Consider the following 15,480-nt stretch of genomic DNA (forward strand, 5'->3'; position numbering starts at 1 on the left):
CCAGATATCTGCCTGCCTCTGCCTCCCAAGTGATGGCATTAAAGGCATGTGCCACCAACCCCCAGCTGCCATAGCAATTCTTTATGTGTTGTTCTAGATAGCTTTCCAGTTACTGTGATGAAATGCCACAACCCAAACCAACTTGGCAGTTAGGGGTTTATTTGGCTTAAATGTCTTGATCAGGGACTGTCATTGAGGGGAGTGCAGGCAAGAACCATGGGGAAAGCTTCCTGGCTTGCTCCCACAACTTGCTCAGCTGCTTTTCTTACAGAGCCCATAAGAAAGGGGCTATCTGCAAGGTGATAGCACCGGGTCCTCCTCCACCAAACAGTAATTAAGAAAATGACTTGCCAGCCATTGTGATGGAGGTGATAGCTCAACTGAGGTTTTCTCTTCCCATGTGAATTTAGTCTGTCAAATAGACAAAAACTAAGCAGCCTGTCTCTATTGGTCATCTGTTCCTTTTTCTTTAAAAGGAATGTCAGGTCTTTTCCTTCTCTTTGGATTGAGCTGCTTGTGGTTTTATTGTTACTATTGTTGAACTGTGAGAGTTCTTTATATATTTTGGCCCATGTTCAGATGTACAATATGTAACATTTTTTGGCACTTGAAAATGATATTCCCACTGTTTTGATCCATGGTCTATTACTTGTTAATAGTGCTTTAAATGGCCTCCCAACTGTACTTAGTCTGAAGAAATAGAGTGTAATCTTTGATGTCTGTATACAAGACAGAATTATTAAGTCAACTCTGTAATACCCACTACACTTTTTATCTCCCATTTGTTAGGGTGAGAAATTGGAAATTTATCTTGACTACTCTGAAATGTACACTGCCATTGACTACAATTGTCTATGAGTTGCTTATAACCTGCACCTCTTTCCAATGTGAAATTTACATATTTCTACCAACAGCTCCTTGGTGTTTCCTTCCCACAGTCCGATTAGCCTTAATTTATTTATTTATTTATTTATTTATTTATTTATTTATTTATTTATTTATTATAAAGTGTTCTGCCTGCACACCAGAAAGGGTCACCACATTTTAATTACAGATGGTTGTAAGGGAATTGAACTCAGGAGCTCTAGAAGAGCTGCCAGTGTTCTTAACCACTGAGCCATCTCTCCCACCGCAGTCCAGGGATTATTTCCTGCAGGAAATACTAATAGACACACACTGCTTGGTGGAAGGTCAGATCACTGTTCACATTTAAGGTTAATTTGCAGGCATAGCAATGATCATTTACCATGTGTCCTATTATAGAAAAAGTGAGACAGCAAACACAGTCATTGAGTCAGGGTCACATAGGCCATCAGTGACACAAGCTACCTGTCCACAACCACATCTCCAGGTCCCCATCATGGACACCTACTAGGTGGCCTTCACTCTTCTAGATCATTTCATAGACTCAGGATTCTTATAGGGCTCCCAGATTCATGTCAATCAACATCAAACACCTGACAAGAATAGCCCACCTGTGACCCAGCACGACCTAAATGTCAGGCAGATCCTGAGCTCTGTGAGATCTCAGACAGGCTGTCAGGTTTCTCAGGGAATCTCAATGGGAAGACTAATCATAACCTATCTGTAGGACAGCCCTGAACAGCAAAGGCTTGGAGGGCTCTGGTCTACACAAAGCAGGCAAGGTCAGTGTAGCTAGAGGGACCCGAACCTTGTGTCTCAAGGCAGCAATGAGTGAGGACCAGGATACAAAATGATAATTGTGATTCCAAGTCTTGAGTCTGACCATCACCAAACACTGCAGCTCAGTTCTCTCATGAGAAAGTCCTTGCTTCTTCCATACACAGTACAGGAGGCCCCATTATCTCTGAGCACTCAGCCACTCTTTCTGCCTTTAATTTGCTTCCTGCCTGATTCTTTCGGTATCTGGGTCAGCTGGGAGTTAAGAGACTATGTCTGGCTGTAAGAGGCCTTTGTAAGATACAAGAGTACCACACAAGGCAATCATCTCTCTGTGGTCAGCACAGCACTGCTACCCAAGCCCAACATCACAACCAACAATTCCAATCCCATGGAGGGTGAAGACTCAGTAGCATTAATGTGTGAGCCTGAGACTCAGAATATAACCCACCTGTGGAGGATAAATGGCCAAAGCCTCTCAAAAGAGGACAGGCTGAAGCTGTCTTATGACTGCAGGACTCTCATTTTACTCAATGTTGAGGACTGACACAAGACCCTATGAATGTGAAACTGGAACTCAGTGAGTGCCTCTCCAAGTGACCCATTCTCTCTGAATATTACCTGTAAGTATTTTCTGTTTCATCCTGGTCCCAACTGCCTAAATACAGAGGGCTAGAGCTATACCATGCTCGGTCCCAGTCCCCTTGGGTTCATGACACAGACCTACCATACAGATACCTAGGCTGCCAGGACATTCTGTCCCAGCCCAAGCATAGGTGGACAGGCCCAGCAATGAGCTTGAATGGGTTGCAGGGAATTCTGCCTAGAGAGACTCAGAGTGATGGAGACAGGGGACAAGTCGAACTCAATCTCAGTGCACACATGAGTGTCCATGGGGAGGTGTGTGTGTTGTGCTTGAGAAAGATCAGGGCTTGTGCATGCTGAATGAGTACTCTTTTGCTAGTCTGCACCCCAGCTCTGGGTAGGACCTGCTCAACTAAGGTTAAAGCACAGCTCAAAGAGATACTATGGCCTTCTACAGACCAGGATTTCCCCTTCCCTCTGCTGACATCACGTGTGGCTTTGTTCTGTTTGCTTCAGATGGTCCAGATGTCCTGATCATATCCCCCTCAAATATTCATTTTCATTCAAGGACAAACCTCACATCTCCTGCCACACAGATGCTAACCCACCTCAACAGTACTCTTGGTTTGTCAATGGAGAGCTCCAGTCATCCTCCCAAGAGCTCTTTATCCCCAATATCAATACTAATAATTCGGGATCCTATTCCTGCCTCATCTATAATGTTTTTCCTGGAGTCTATAGGACCACAGTCAACAAAATTGCAGTCCTTAGTAAGGGGATCTCTGAGATATCAGTTACAGGTTTGGAGTGGAGTCTTTTGGCTTTCTGGGAAGTGGCAGAAGCATTTAATTTCCAGCCCAGGACTATGGGAACTAGCAAAACTCAGTCTTCCCCCAAGCCTCCTGCTCCATCCCTATGTCTATTGGCCTCCTGGTTCTCTGGTTTCTGGCTGATAGGGATGAAGCTTGCTGTAGCAGAAATCTTAAAAGGTCTTCTTAATTAAATCAAACCTGAGGCCAGTTATTGAGGTGAACACTGGAAGATCAGAGAGACAGAACAAGCCACAGCTAACCTCACCTGGCCAGCTTCTCAGCTGATCTTGTTTCCTCAGCCTGGAAGCCTCTGTGTTCTCATATCCGAATGGCTCTCAGCTGAACTGTGCAGCTAGAAGCCTGAAAGCTTAACCAGCCAAATGCTTCTAGTTTCTGGTCCTCATGCCTTATATATCTTTCTGCTTTTAACCACCACTCCCTGGGATTAAAGGCTTGCTTTCTGGGATTAAAGGTGTGTGTCACCATGCCTGGCTTGTTTCAATGTGGCCTTGAACTCACAGAGATCCAGAGGGATTTCTACCTCTGGAGTGCTAGGATTAAAGGTGTGAGTGCCACCATTTTCTAGCTTTTGTATCTAGTGGCTGTTCTGTCTCTGACCCCGGATAAGTTTATTAGAGTGTACAATATTTTGGGGAACACAATACCACCACAGCTTGCAATTTGAGGAGGAGGTTCTCCCAGTCTTGAAAAGCCTTAGCTTGTGTAAGGGACTTTCCATGATTAGGAGAGCCTCAAGGTCAAGATTTCTTTCCGTACCTAACTCAAGCTTTCCAGTCCCCTCCATTTTCATTTTATGACCTCCATGACCTACAAGGAACACCCAGGACTTTCAACTGTGCTCATATTCTTATTCTCTAAATTGGAGGAGAATATTCCCCACAGATGGGGACTAGACCTCTGCTCCCAGGTCTGCTCCTGTCTCAGTTCTGACTCCATGGGATGGGAAGAGTGGGTGGAGAAGGTTCCTGGGAGCCCTGTTCTGAGTCAGGGTGAACCATGTCACTGACAGCTGATGATGCTCTTTTGCTTACTCTTCTCAAGCTTCAAAAAACAAATAGCAGCCAGGCGGTGGTGGCACATGCCTTTAATCCCAGCACTCAGGAGGCAGAGGCAGGCGGATCTCTGAGTTCAAAGCCAGCCTGGTCTACAGAGCAAGATCCAGAGAAGGCAGAAAGCTACACAGAGAAACCCTGCCTCAAAAACCAAAACAAAAACAACAAACCAAAAACCAAATAGCTGAGTGTGGTGTCACACATCTTCAATGCTAGCACTGAGGAGGAAGAGGCATGTAGATAGTAAGAGTTTGAGGAGAGCCTGGTCTACATAGCAAGTTCCAAGCAAGCTAGAACTATACACTGAGACCCTGTCTCAAATAATATCAATCCTGAGGATTAGACTTGTAGGCTGTGGTCAGCACTGTGATTATTCAGTTCTTCTCTGTAGTATTTAATTCATATCCATGGGGCAGGAAATACATTTTTTTTCTACAAACAGAAACCCTTCAGTTAGGGATTTCTTCCAGTCCTGAGGTCTAGCCTTTAACACCTTTAAGATTAGCTGGGCCATCTTAACCTCATGACAAATTATTTAATTAAATATAAACAGGAGGTTATTTCATAAAAGAGGGACCTGACTGTTAACAGAAAGTGGGAGCAAGAATCCCCACAAAAATCATTGGGAAATACATTCCTCCCAACCATGAGATTTCTGGACTTTTGGGCTGAAGAGGCTCCCAGTGTGGAATCTACACAAATACCCTGAGTCAGGGTCACTGTGAGTGATCTTGGTAGGAGTAAGATTCAGCTCTCTACCTACAGACCATATCTTGAACCCAAACATGCAATCTTACAGAGGACCCCTTCATTCTATGGCCCTGTGAACTGGCTGAGATCTCTGAGGGTGAAGGACTCTCAGCTGGTCCCTCCACTATTTATCCACAGATCCACTGACTCTACCCTCCATCCAAGTCACCAACAACACATTCAAAGGTATGACCTCTGTGTTTCTGAACTGCTTCTCAAACAACACTGGGATTTCTGTCCATTGGCTCTTCAAAGGCCAGAGTGTGGAGCTCACAGACAGGATGAAGCTGTCCCACAACAACAGCACCCTCCAAATAGACTCTGTGAGGATTGAGGATTCCGGGGACTATCAGTGTGAAGTATCCAATCAAATCAGTTCCAAGAAGAGTGACCCCATCCAGCTGGACATAATACGTGAGTGATCTCTGTTCCCCTCTTAATCCATAGTGTTTGGGGTTAGGGGCAGTTTCTTTATCAACTGAGTGCAGAATGGGTCAAACTCACAAGGAGAAAAACATTGTTCAGGAAACAAATACATCCAGCTTGGTGATGGATGCCTGTTAATCTCATGATACAACACCAAGCAAGCTGAGCACAGTGCTGCATGCCTTTAACCCCAGCACACCAGTGGCAGAGACAGTTGGATCTCTATGAGTTCCCAATCACCCTGGTTTTGTAGGCAGTTTCAGGTTAGCCAGAGCTACATAGTGAGACCCTGTCTCAAAATAGAGAGAGCACGAAGCAGGAGACATAGAATAACAAGGCCAGCTCAGATTACATTGTGAGACCCGGTCAATATTAACAACAGTAGATGTCAATATAGCAAATAGAAATGCAAAGTGATTAAGAGTTTAGGGTCTGAGTCTGTCACACAGTCAACCCTCAGAAACTAGTAAAATATTCATGTTACTCTACACTTCTTTCAACACATTCCGATCTTCTTTAGATTATTTCCAATGCCTAATATGAATACTGCATAAACACTAGTTCTATTGTGTTGAGTACAGGACAAAGAGAGGAGGAAACAATACATTTTTCACTGTAGAGATACTTTTTCAAGTAGTTTGTTTCCAAGGGTTCATTCCATAAATATAAAATCCATAGACAGAAAGGACCTGTAACGAGTTTCTTACTATATTTGTATATTTATTCATTTTGTGTGCATGTCCCAACTCATGAGCGGAGGTCAGGAGACAATTTGTGGGAGCCAGTTCTCCAGGGACAGGGGATTGAACTCAGGTGGGTAAACCAGCTCTTTATCTGCTAAGCCAATTCACTGGCCCATATTTGTTTGTGCATTTATTTCTGTGTGGCAGTTAGTGGCAGGCACTCTTCCCAGCTGAGCCATCTTGGTGGCCCGTATACTGAGTTTCTTATCCTCATGCTGACATTTGAAGCATGACATCCCTGCGCAAGATGCTTTTTTTCTAATAACTGGGGTTTTTTTGGTGTGTAGTAGTATGTGTGTGTGTGTGTATATATGGTTTATAGGACTGGAAAGATAGCTCAATAGTTAAGAGCCCTGGCAGCTCTTCCAAAGGACATGGGTTCAATTCCCAGCACCCACATGGCAGCCTATTACATCTGTAACTGAAGTTCCAAGGAATTCAACACCCTCTTCTGTCCTCCTCAGGTACCAAACATGCATCTTCTGTAGGGACATATAAGCAGCCAAAAGGCCCATATGATGCATCTGGCATCATAACAAAGATACCATTAGAAATCGAGTTTCAAGATGCTTTCATCCTGTCTCCTAAAAGTCTGATAACTTTCAGCTCTGATCTTTGATCCATGTAGAGCTGATTTGTATACGTTGTTAGTGAAGGCTTAACTTCATTCTTTTACCTGGATATCCCATTTTTTTTCCAACATCACTTGTGTAACATCATTCATTCATCATTGAACAATCTTAGCAGCCTGATCAAAACTCATCTGGTCACAGAGGGTCAAATGGACAGCAAGAATGCCTTCCAAATTCTGTAACTCAATAGGACAACTCTGTGTCACACCAAAAATTCAAAAGAGCCAGCAGAAATGAATTTTTTATATTTATTTTTTTCTTTTCATTTTATTAAGATATGTTCTATTCATTTACATATCAACCACAGATAACCCTGTCCTCCCTTCTCCTACCTCCCAGCCTTCCCCCGCCCCAACCCATCCCTCATTCCCACCAACCCCAAGGCAAGGTCTTCCCTGGGATGTCAGCAGAGCGTTGTACCTACATTTGGGGCAGGTCCACTCCCCTCCTCCCTGTACCATGGCTGAGCTAAATGTCTCAGCATGGGCACTAGGTTCCAAAACACCAGCTCATGCACTAAGGACAGGTCCCAGTCCCACTGCCTGGGGTCCTCCTAAACAGTTCAAGCTACATAACTGTTTCACTTATCCATAGGGTCTAATCCAGTCTCATGGGGGTTCCTAGGCTATTGGACACAGTTCATGTGGTTCCACTAGTTTGGCTAGTCATCTCTTTCCTTTGTCAATCACGGTCTCAATATCTCTTGCTCATATGATCCCTCCTCTTCCTCATCGATTGGACTCCTGGAGCTCCACCTGGGGCTTGGCCATGGATCTCTGCGTCTGCTTCCATTGTCCCTGGATGAGGGTTCAATCACAACAGTTAGGGTGTTCGACCATTCCATCACCAGTGTAGGTCAGCTCAGGCACCCTCTTGACCATTGCCAGTAGTCTTAGTGGAATCATCTATGTGGATTTCTGGGGACCTCTCTAGCACTCTGCATCTTCCTATTCCCATGGTGGCTTCATTTATCATGGTATCTCTTTCCTTGTTCTCCCACTCTGTTCCTGATCCAGCTAGGTCCTCTTGCTCCCCTAAGCTCTCTTTGTCCCAACCCTTGCCCTCCATTAACCCCTCTCAACCCCAGCTTGATCATGTAGATCTCATCCATTTCTCCATCGCTGGGCAATCCTGTGTCTTTCATAGGGTCTTCCTTATTAGGTAGCCTCCCTGGAGCTGTGAGTTGCAGTCTGCTTATCCTTTGCTTTTTATCTAGTATCCACTTATGAGTGAGTACCTACCATGTTTGTCTTTCTGAGTCTGGGTTACCTCACTCAGGATGATTTTTTTCTAGTTCCATCCATTTGCCTGCAAATTTTATGCTGTCATTGTTTTTCTCTGTTGAGTAGTACTCCATTGTGTATATGTACCACATTTTCTTTATCCATTCTTCAGTTGAGGGGCATCTAGGTTGTTTGCAGGTTCCAGATATTCCAAATAAGGCTGCTATGAACATAGTTGAGCATGTGTCCTTGTGGCATGATTGAGCATTCCTTGGGTATATTCTCAAGAGTGGTATAGCTAAGTCTTAAGGGAGATCAATTCCCAATTTTCTGAGAAAGTACCATACTGATTTCCAAAGTGGCTGTACAAATTTGCACTCCCACCAACAGTGGAGAAGTGTTCCCCTTGCTCCACATCCACTCCAACATAAGCTGTCTTCAGTGTTTTTTATCTTAGCCCTTCTGACAGGTAGGTGTAAGATGGCATTTCAGAGTCATTTTGATTTGCATTTCCCTGATGACTAAGGATGTCTTTCAGCCATTTGAGCTTCTTCTCTTGAGAATTCTCTGTTTAGCTCTATAGCCCATTTTTAATTGGACTGTTGTGTATTTTGATGTCTAATTTCTTGAGTTCTTTATATGTTCCGGATATCAGCCCTCTGTCAGATGTGGGGGTTGGTCAAGATATGTTCCCATTCTGTAGGCTGTCATTTTGTCTTATTGACTGTGTCCTTTGCCCTACAAATGCTTCTCAGTTTCAAGAGGTCCCATTTACTAATTGTTGCTCTCAGTGTCTGTACTACTGGTGTTATATTTAGGAAGTGATCTCTGGTGCCAATGCGTTCAAGACTTTCTCTTCTTCTCTGCTGTGGGATGTTCTGTATGTTAAATGTGTTGCTCTGAATGATTAATAAATAAAACATTGATTGGCCATTAGCCAGGCAGGAAGTTAGGTGGGACAAGGAGAGAAGAGAATGCTGGGAACAGGAAGGCTGAGTAGAGAGACACTGCCAGCCACCGCCATGGAAAGTGTCATGTAAAGATACCAATAAGCTGCCAGCCACATGGCAACTTATAGACTAATAGATATGAGTTAATTTAAGATATAAGAACTAGATAACAAGAAGCCTGTCTCGGCCATACAGTTTGTAAGCAATATAAGTCTCTGTGTGTTTACTCGGTTGGGTCTTAGCAGCTGCGGGGCTGGCAGATGAGAGAGATTTGTCCTGACCGTGGGCCAGACAGGACTGGAAAAAAGTCCAGCTACAATTCTCTTACTTCCTACTTTCTCTTCTATCAGGTTTAGAGTAACTGGATTTATGTTGAGGTCTTTGATCCACTTGGACTTAAGTTTTGAGCACGGTGACAGATATGGATCTATTTGCTGTCTTCTACATGTTGACATCCAGTTATGCCAGCACCATTTCTTGAAGACGCTTTCTTTTTTCCATTGTACAGTTTGGGCTTCTTTGTTGAAAATCATCTATTTGTAAGTGTCTGGATTAATGTCAGGGTCTTCAGTTCGGTTCCATTGGTCCATGTGTCGGTTTTTATGCTAGTACCAAGCTGTTTTTCTTACTGTAGGTCTATAGTAGAGCTTGAAGTCAGGGATCATGATGCCTCCAGAGGTTGTTTTATTGTGCAGGATTCTTTTGGCTATCCTGGGTTTTTAGTTTTTCCATATGAAGTTGAGTACTGTTCTATACAGGTCTGTGAAGAATTGTGTTGGGATTTTGATGAGGATTGCATTGAATCTGTAGACTGCTTTTGGTAAGTTTGCCACTTTTATTATGTTAATCCTACCTATCAATGAGCATGGGAGTCTTTCCATTTTCTGACATCTTCTTCAACTTCTTTCTTTAGGGACTTAAAGTTTTTGTCATACAGGTCCTTTGTTTGCTTAGGTAGAGTTACCCCAAGGTATTTTATATTATTTGTGGCTTTTGTAAAGGGTGATGTTTCTGATTTCTTTCTTAGCCCATTTGTCATTTGTATATAAGAAGGCTACTAATTTTTTTGAGTTAATCTTGTATCCTACCACATTACTGAAGGTGTTTATCAGCTGTAAGAGTTCTTCGGTCAAATTTTTGGGGTCACTTATGTATACTATCATGTCATCTGCAAATAGTGAAAGTTTGACTTCTTCCTTTCCAATTTGTATCCCCTTGATCTCCTTTTGTTGTTTTATTGCTCTAGCTAGAACTTCAAGTACTATATTGAATAAATATGGGGAGAGTGGACCATCTTGTTTTGTTCCTAATTTTGGTGGAATTGCTTTGAGTTTCTCTCCATTTACTTTGATGTTAGCTGTTGGCTTGCTATAAATTGCCTTTACTATGTTTAGGTATGTTCCCTGCATTCCTGATCTCTCCAAGACCTTTATCGTGAAGGGGTGTTGGATTTTGTCAAAGGCCTTTTCAGCATCTAATGAAATGATCATGTGGTTTTTTTCTTTCAGTTTGTTTATATGGTTTTAATATTTTGACAGACTTTCGTTTCTTGAACCATCCTTGCATCTCTGGTATGAAGCCTACTTGATCAATGTAGACAATTGTTTTGATGTGTTCTTGGAGTTTGTTTGCCAGTATTTTATTGAGTTTTTTGTTTCAATGTTCATGATGGAGATTGGTCTGTAATTCCCTTTCTTTATTGCATCTTTGATTGGCTTGGGGATCAGAGTAACTGTAGCCTCATAAAAGGAGTTTGGTAACATTCCTTCGGTTTCTATTGTGTGGAACAATTTAAAGAGTGTTTGTATTAACTCTTCTTTGAAGATCTGGTTTAATTCTGCGTTGAAACTATCTGGTCCTGGGCTTTTTTTGATTGGGAGACTATTAATGACAGTTTCTATTTTGTTAGGTGTTACTGGTTTATTTAAATGGTTCATCTGGTCTTGATTTAACTTAGGTATGTGGTAGCTGTCCAGAAAATCATACATTTCTTTTAGATTTTCCAATTTTTTGGAGTACAGGTTTTTGAAATATGACCTGATAATTCTCTGGATTTCCTCATTGTCAGTTGTTATGTCTCCCTTTTCCTTTGTAATTCTCTGATTGGATGCTCTCTCTCTGCCTTTTGGTAGTCTGGATAAGGGCTTGTCTATCTTGTTGATTTTCTTAAAGAACCAACTCTTTGTTTCATTGATTCTTTGTATTGTTCTCTTTGTTTCTATTTCATTGATTTCAGCTCTCAATTTGATAATTTCCTGGCATCTATTCCTCCTGGGTGGCTTTGCTTCTTCTTGTTCTAGAGCTTTCAGGTGTGCTGTTAAGTCACTAGTGTGAGATATCTTCAACATCTTTATGTGGGCATTACTGCTATGAATTTTCTTCTCAGCACTGCTTTTGTAGTGTCCCATAAGTTTGGGTATGCAGTATATTCATTTTCATTGATCTCTAGGAAGTCTTTAATTTCTTTATTTCTTCCTTGACCCATTGGTGATTCAGGTGAGCATTATTCAGTTTCCATGAGATTGTAGGCTTTCTGTAATTTTTGTTGTTGTTGAAATCTAACTTTAAACCATGATGGTCTGATAGAATACAGTAGGTTGTTCCAATTATTTTGTATCTGTTGAGGTTTGCTTTGTGACCAAGTATGTGGTCAATTTTAGAGAAGGTTCCATGGGGTGCTGAGAAGAAAGTATATTCTTTTTTGTAAGGGTGGAATGTACTGTAGATATTGATTAAGTCCATTTGATTCATAACATCAGTTAAGCCCCTTATTTCTCTGTTAAGTTTTGATTTGGCAGATCTGTCCAGTAGTGAGAGTGGGGTGTTGAAGTCTCCTACTATTAATGTCTGGGGTTTTATGTATGATTTAAGCTTTAGTAATGTTTCTTTTACATATGTGTATGCCCTTGTATTTGGGACATAAATGTTCAGAATTGAAACTTCCTCATGGTGTATCTTTCCTGTAATGTGTATATAATGTCCTTCTTGATCTTTTTTGATTGATTTTAGTTTCAAGTCTATTGTGTGGGATATTAGGATAGCTACACCAGCTTGCTTCTTAAAACCATTTGATTGGTAAGACTTTTCCCAGCCTTTTATTCTGAGGTAGTGTCTATCTTTGAAATTGAGATGTGTTTCTTGTATGTAGCAGAGAGATGGGTCCTGTTTTTGTATTCATTCTGTTAGTCTGTATCTTTTTATAGGTGAATTAAGTCCATTGATAAAAAGGGATATTAATGACCTGTGATTGTTAGTTCCTGTTACCTTTTGGTGGTAGTGAGTGTGTATTTCTCTTCTTTGGGCTTTGCTGCTGGGGGTTATCTATTGCTTGTATTTTCATGGGTGTATCTGATTCCTTAGGTTGGAATTTCCTTCTAGTGCTTTTGTAGGGCTGGATTTGTGGATAGGTATTGTTTTAATCTGGTTTTGTTTCAGAATGTCTTGTTCACTCTGTCTATGGTGATTGAAAGTTTTGCTAGGTATATTATTCTAGGATGGCATCCATTTTCCCTTAGTGTCTTCATTATGTCTGTCCAGGTCCTTCTGGCTTTCAAAGTCTCCATTGAGAAATTGGGTGTTATTCTGATGGGTTTGCCTTTATAAGTCACTTAGCCTTTTTCTTTTACTGCTCTTAATATTCTTTCTTTATTCTGTAGATTTAGTTGTTTAATTATTATGTGGCAAGGGGACATTTGGGGGGTCTAGTCTGTTTGGTCTTCTATAGGCTTCTTCTATCTTCATAGGTATTTCCTTCTTTAAGTTGGGAAAGTTTTCTTCTATTATCTTGTTGAACATATTTTCTGTGCCTTTGAGTTGGTATTCTTTTCCTTCTTCTATCCCTATTATTCTTAGATTTTGCCTTTTCATTGTATCCCAGATCTTGGACATTTTGTGTTATGACTTTTTTTGGCCTGGTATTTTCTTTGACTGATGAAACTCTTTCCTCTATTGTACCCTCTGCACCAGAGATTCTCTCTTCCAACGCTTTTATTCTGTTGGTTATGCTTGCATTTGTGTTTCCTGTTTGTTTACTCAGATTTTCTATTTCCAGCATTCTCACTATTTGTGTCTTCTTCATTGTTTCTATTTCCCTTTTCAGGTCTTGAAGTGTTTCCCTCACATCTTTAATTGCTTTTTCATGGTTTTCTTTAAGGGATTTACTGCTTTCTCCCACTTTTTTTATTTGTCTTTTCCTCTAGTTCTTTATAGATTTCTTCCAATTTTTTTTGTCTTTTCCTCAATTTTATTTTCCATTTTTTCTTGAAAGGCCTCTAGCATCTTCATGATGCTGTTCTCAAGCTTGCTTTCTTCTGCTTCTTCTACATTGTGATGTTCAGGTCTTGCTGTTGGAGGAGGGCTAGGTTCTGGTGATGCTGTATTGCTCTTTATGTTGTTCTATGTATTTTTCCCTTGACATCTGCCCATCTCCTCCTCTAATAGGCATAAGAGATTGCTGTGTCTAAGTGAGTTGCTATTGTTCTACTCTGTGCTTGTTGTGTCTGTGTCTCAGGGGGGCCCTTTAGGTCCAATCTTAGTTTTTGGTCTAATTGGAGAAGGCAGATTCTGTTTCTCATGGAGCTGCTCTTGGGTGAACCTAAGCTTGTTGATTCTGTGACTCATAGAGCCACTCTTGGTCTTATCAGGGCTCTTGCTCCAGTCAGAGCTTACAGATTCTGTGTTTCAGGAAGCCTCTCTTGGTCGAATGAGAGGTGGCAGATTCTATGTCTCAGAAAGCCACTCTTGGTCTAATGAGGGCTGGCAGATTCCCTGTCTCAGGAGGTTACTCTTGTTCCAATAAGAGCTCTTTGTCCAATGAGGGCTGCCGGCTTGGTTTCCATGCCTTGGGAAGTGGCTGGGGTCTCAGGATGATGGGTATGGGGCAGGGTGTGTAGATTGCAGGGTCCGGTAGGGGGTCTTAGTGAGGGAGGGCCTTCCCGCAGCAGCCCTGCCTGCTGGCCAGCAACTGGGACAGAGTTGGGTGGGGGTTCACAGGGACCAGCTGTGTCCCATGGATGGGGCCAAGGGGCAGCACTCTCTGGGTATGGAGCCTCAATATGCTTTCAGTTAACTCCTGGCCACAGGAATCAGTGAGGTGAATATTTACATCTACAACAATTAGGACAATGAGAAGAAGATGTGATCATTAAAAACAACTGTAATGTTAATGTAAAAATTGCTATGTGACTTTCTCCCATCTTCTGAGCCTTCCAAGGACTGCCAGAGTGGATATGAATTAGACTGCAGCCTAAAGCACACTCTCTCCCCACCCGCCACAGGCAAGGACTTGAAGGAAGACACATGACCAGCCTAGAAACACAGTACTTACGGGAGTACTAGGAGAGAATACCCTGCTTATTGCCTCACCTCTCCTAATCTACCTTCTCACAGGAAGTGCACTCCCCAAAGGAACAAACAGATGTCAGACACAATGAGAGAGTTCTTGTCCACTTGCTCAGTGAGGATGAATTTATGGTGATTCTTCTTCTCTTCTCTGTCCATGACAGGTGAACATCGACTTTCATTACGGAGTATTATTGGCATTGTTGCCCAGTGTGTGATGGGGCTGATTGCAGTAATATTTGTACTGTTTTTCCTGTGGCGCAGCCGTCGTGGCAGGTGAAGTGTCTTCCACCCTTCCACTTACTCTTCCATTCCCTCCATGCTTGGGAAAGGGAAGCGGTTTCCTTCACTTTGTGTCTGGACTCCATCTTCTTCTCTTTGCTGTGTGTCTGCTGTGTTCCTCATATCACTGCCTTCCTATGCCCTGTACCCCACTGTCTGTTGGTCATGGTCACTCCTTTCCCTGTGAAGTTTGGAGATAAATTGTCTTCATCTTTCACCAGGGAGCCACAAATTGAGAACGACATTAAACAGGTGGACAATGAGCCAAGCAACCTCAATGAGCCAATCAACCTCAATGAAACCTCAAAAGCATCCTCAAATGTGAAACCTCAAAAGGAAAAGAAGGTAAAAGTAAATTCTCAACCAAACTACCACCCCCAGAACCAATTAGAAAACAGCAAATATGATGGAGTAAAAGGATCAAAGGGTTGGAGGGGGCTGGTTAGATTGGAAAAGGAGGCAGCACCAAGAAAGGCAGTGGCAGCCATGGTGTGAATGCACAGCAAGGACACCAAGCAGCTCCCAGGAAACATTGGCTCCCAGGGTCCTTCCCAACTGAGGAACCAAACAACAGTGACAGTGTCTCCCACTTCTTTAGGGCAAGAAGTAAAAACATACTCAGTGAGGACAACTGGACCTGTCCACCCACAGTAAGTAAAGGCACTGACCTTCAGGAATCAATGGTCCCACCACCTGCCAGTCCTTCCACAACATCCTGGATGCCAGCCACTGTCTCCTGTCTGACTTACAGAGCAGATCTTCTTTCCTCAGCCTCTGGCTGGCATTTTCTTGAGGCTACCAAGTAGCTCCCAAATAAAGACATGGAGACTTATTATTAATTATGAATGCTCAGCCGTAGCTTAGGCTTGTCCAACTAGCTCCTTTGCCTTAATTTAAACTGTTTCTATTCATCTATGTTTTACCTCAGGCCTTTTTACCTTTCTTTCATTCTGTATGTCCTACTTTCCTGCTTCCTCCCCATCTGTCTCTCTGACCCCAGATATCTCCCTGGCTTCTTTTTTT

At 42.4% G+C, this 15,480-nt stretch overlaps 1 protein-coding gene across 1 annotated transcript in view; it reads left to right on the top strand.

Moving 5' to 3' along the window:
- The window catches only part of LOC131895713 (carcinoembryonic antigen-related cell adhesion molecule 1-like), a 79,674-nt gene extending 64,409 nt beyond the window's left edge, over positions 1 to 15,265 (top strand). Inside the window, 9 exon segments of the mRNA XM_059246240.1 lie at positions 1,989 to 2,178; positions 2,180 to 2,211; positions 2,214 to 2,264; positions 2,743 to 2,802; positions 2,805 to 2,996; positions 5,000 to 5,275; positions 14,340 to 14,451; positions 14,679 to 14,802; positions 15,056 to 15,265. Coding sequence (XP_059102223.1) covers positions 1,989 to 2,178; positions 2,180 to 2,211; positions 2,214 to 2,264; positions 2,743 to 2,802; positions 2,805 to 2,996; positions 5,000 to 5,275; positions 14,340 to 14,451; positions 14,679 to 14,802; positions 15,056 to 15,067 — 1,049 coding nt within the window. The 3' untranslated portion in view covers positions 15,068 to 15,265.
- Positions 15,266 to 15,480: the final 215 nt, after the last annotated feature.

The sequence above is a fragment of the Peromyscus eremicus genome, chromosome 1 (assembly GCF_949786415.1).
Source record: "Peromyscus eremicus chromosome 1, PerEre_H2_v1, whole genome shotgun sequence".
Taxonomy (NCBI): Eukaryota; Metazoa; Chordata; class Mammalia; order Rodentia; family Cricetidae; genus Peromyscus; species Peromyscus eremicus.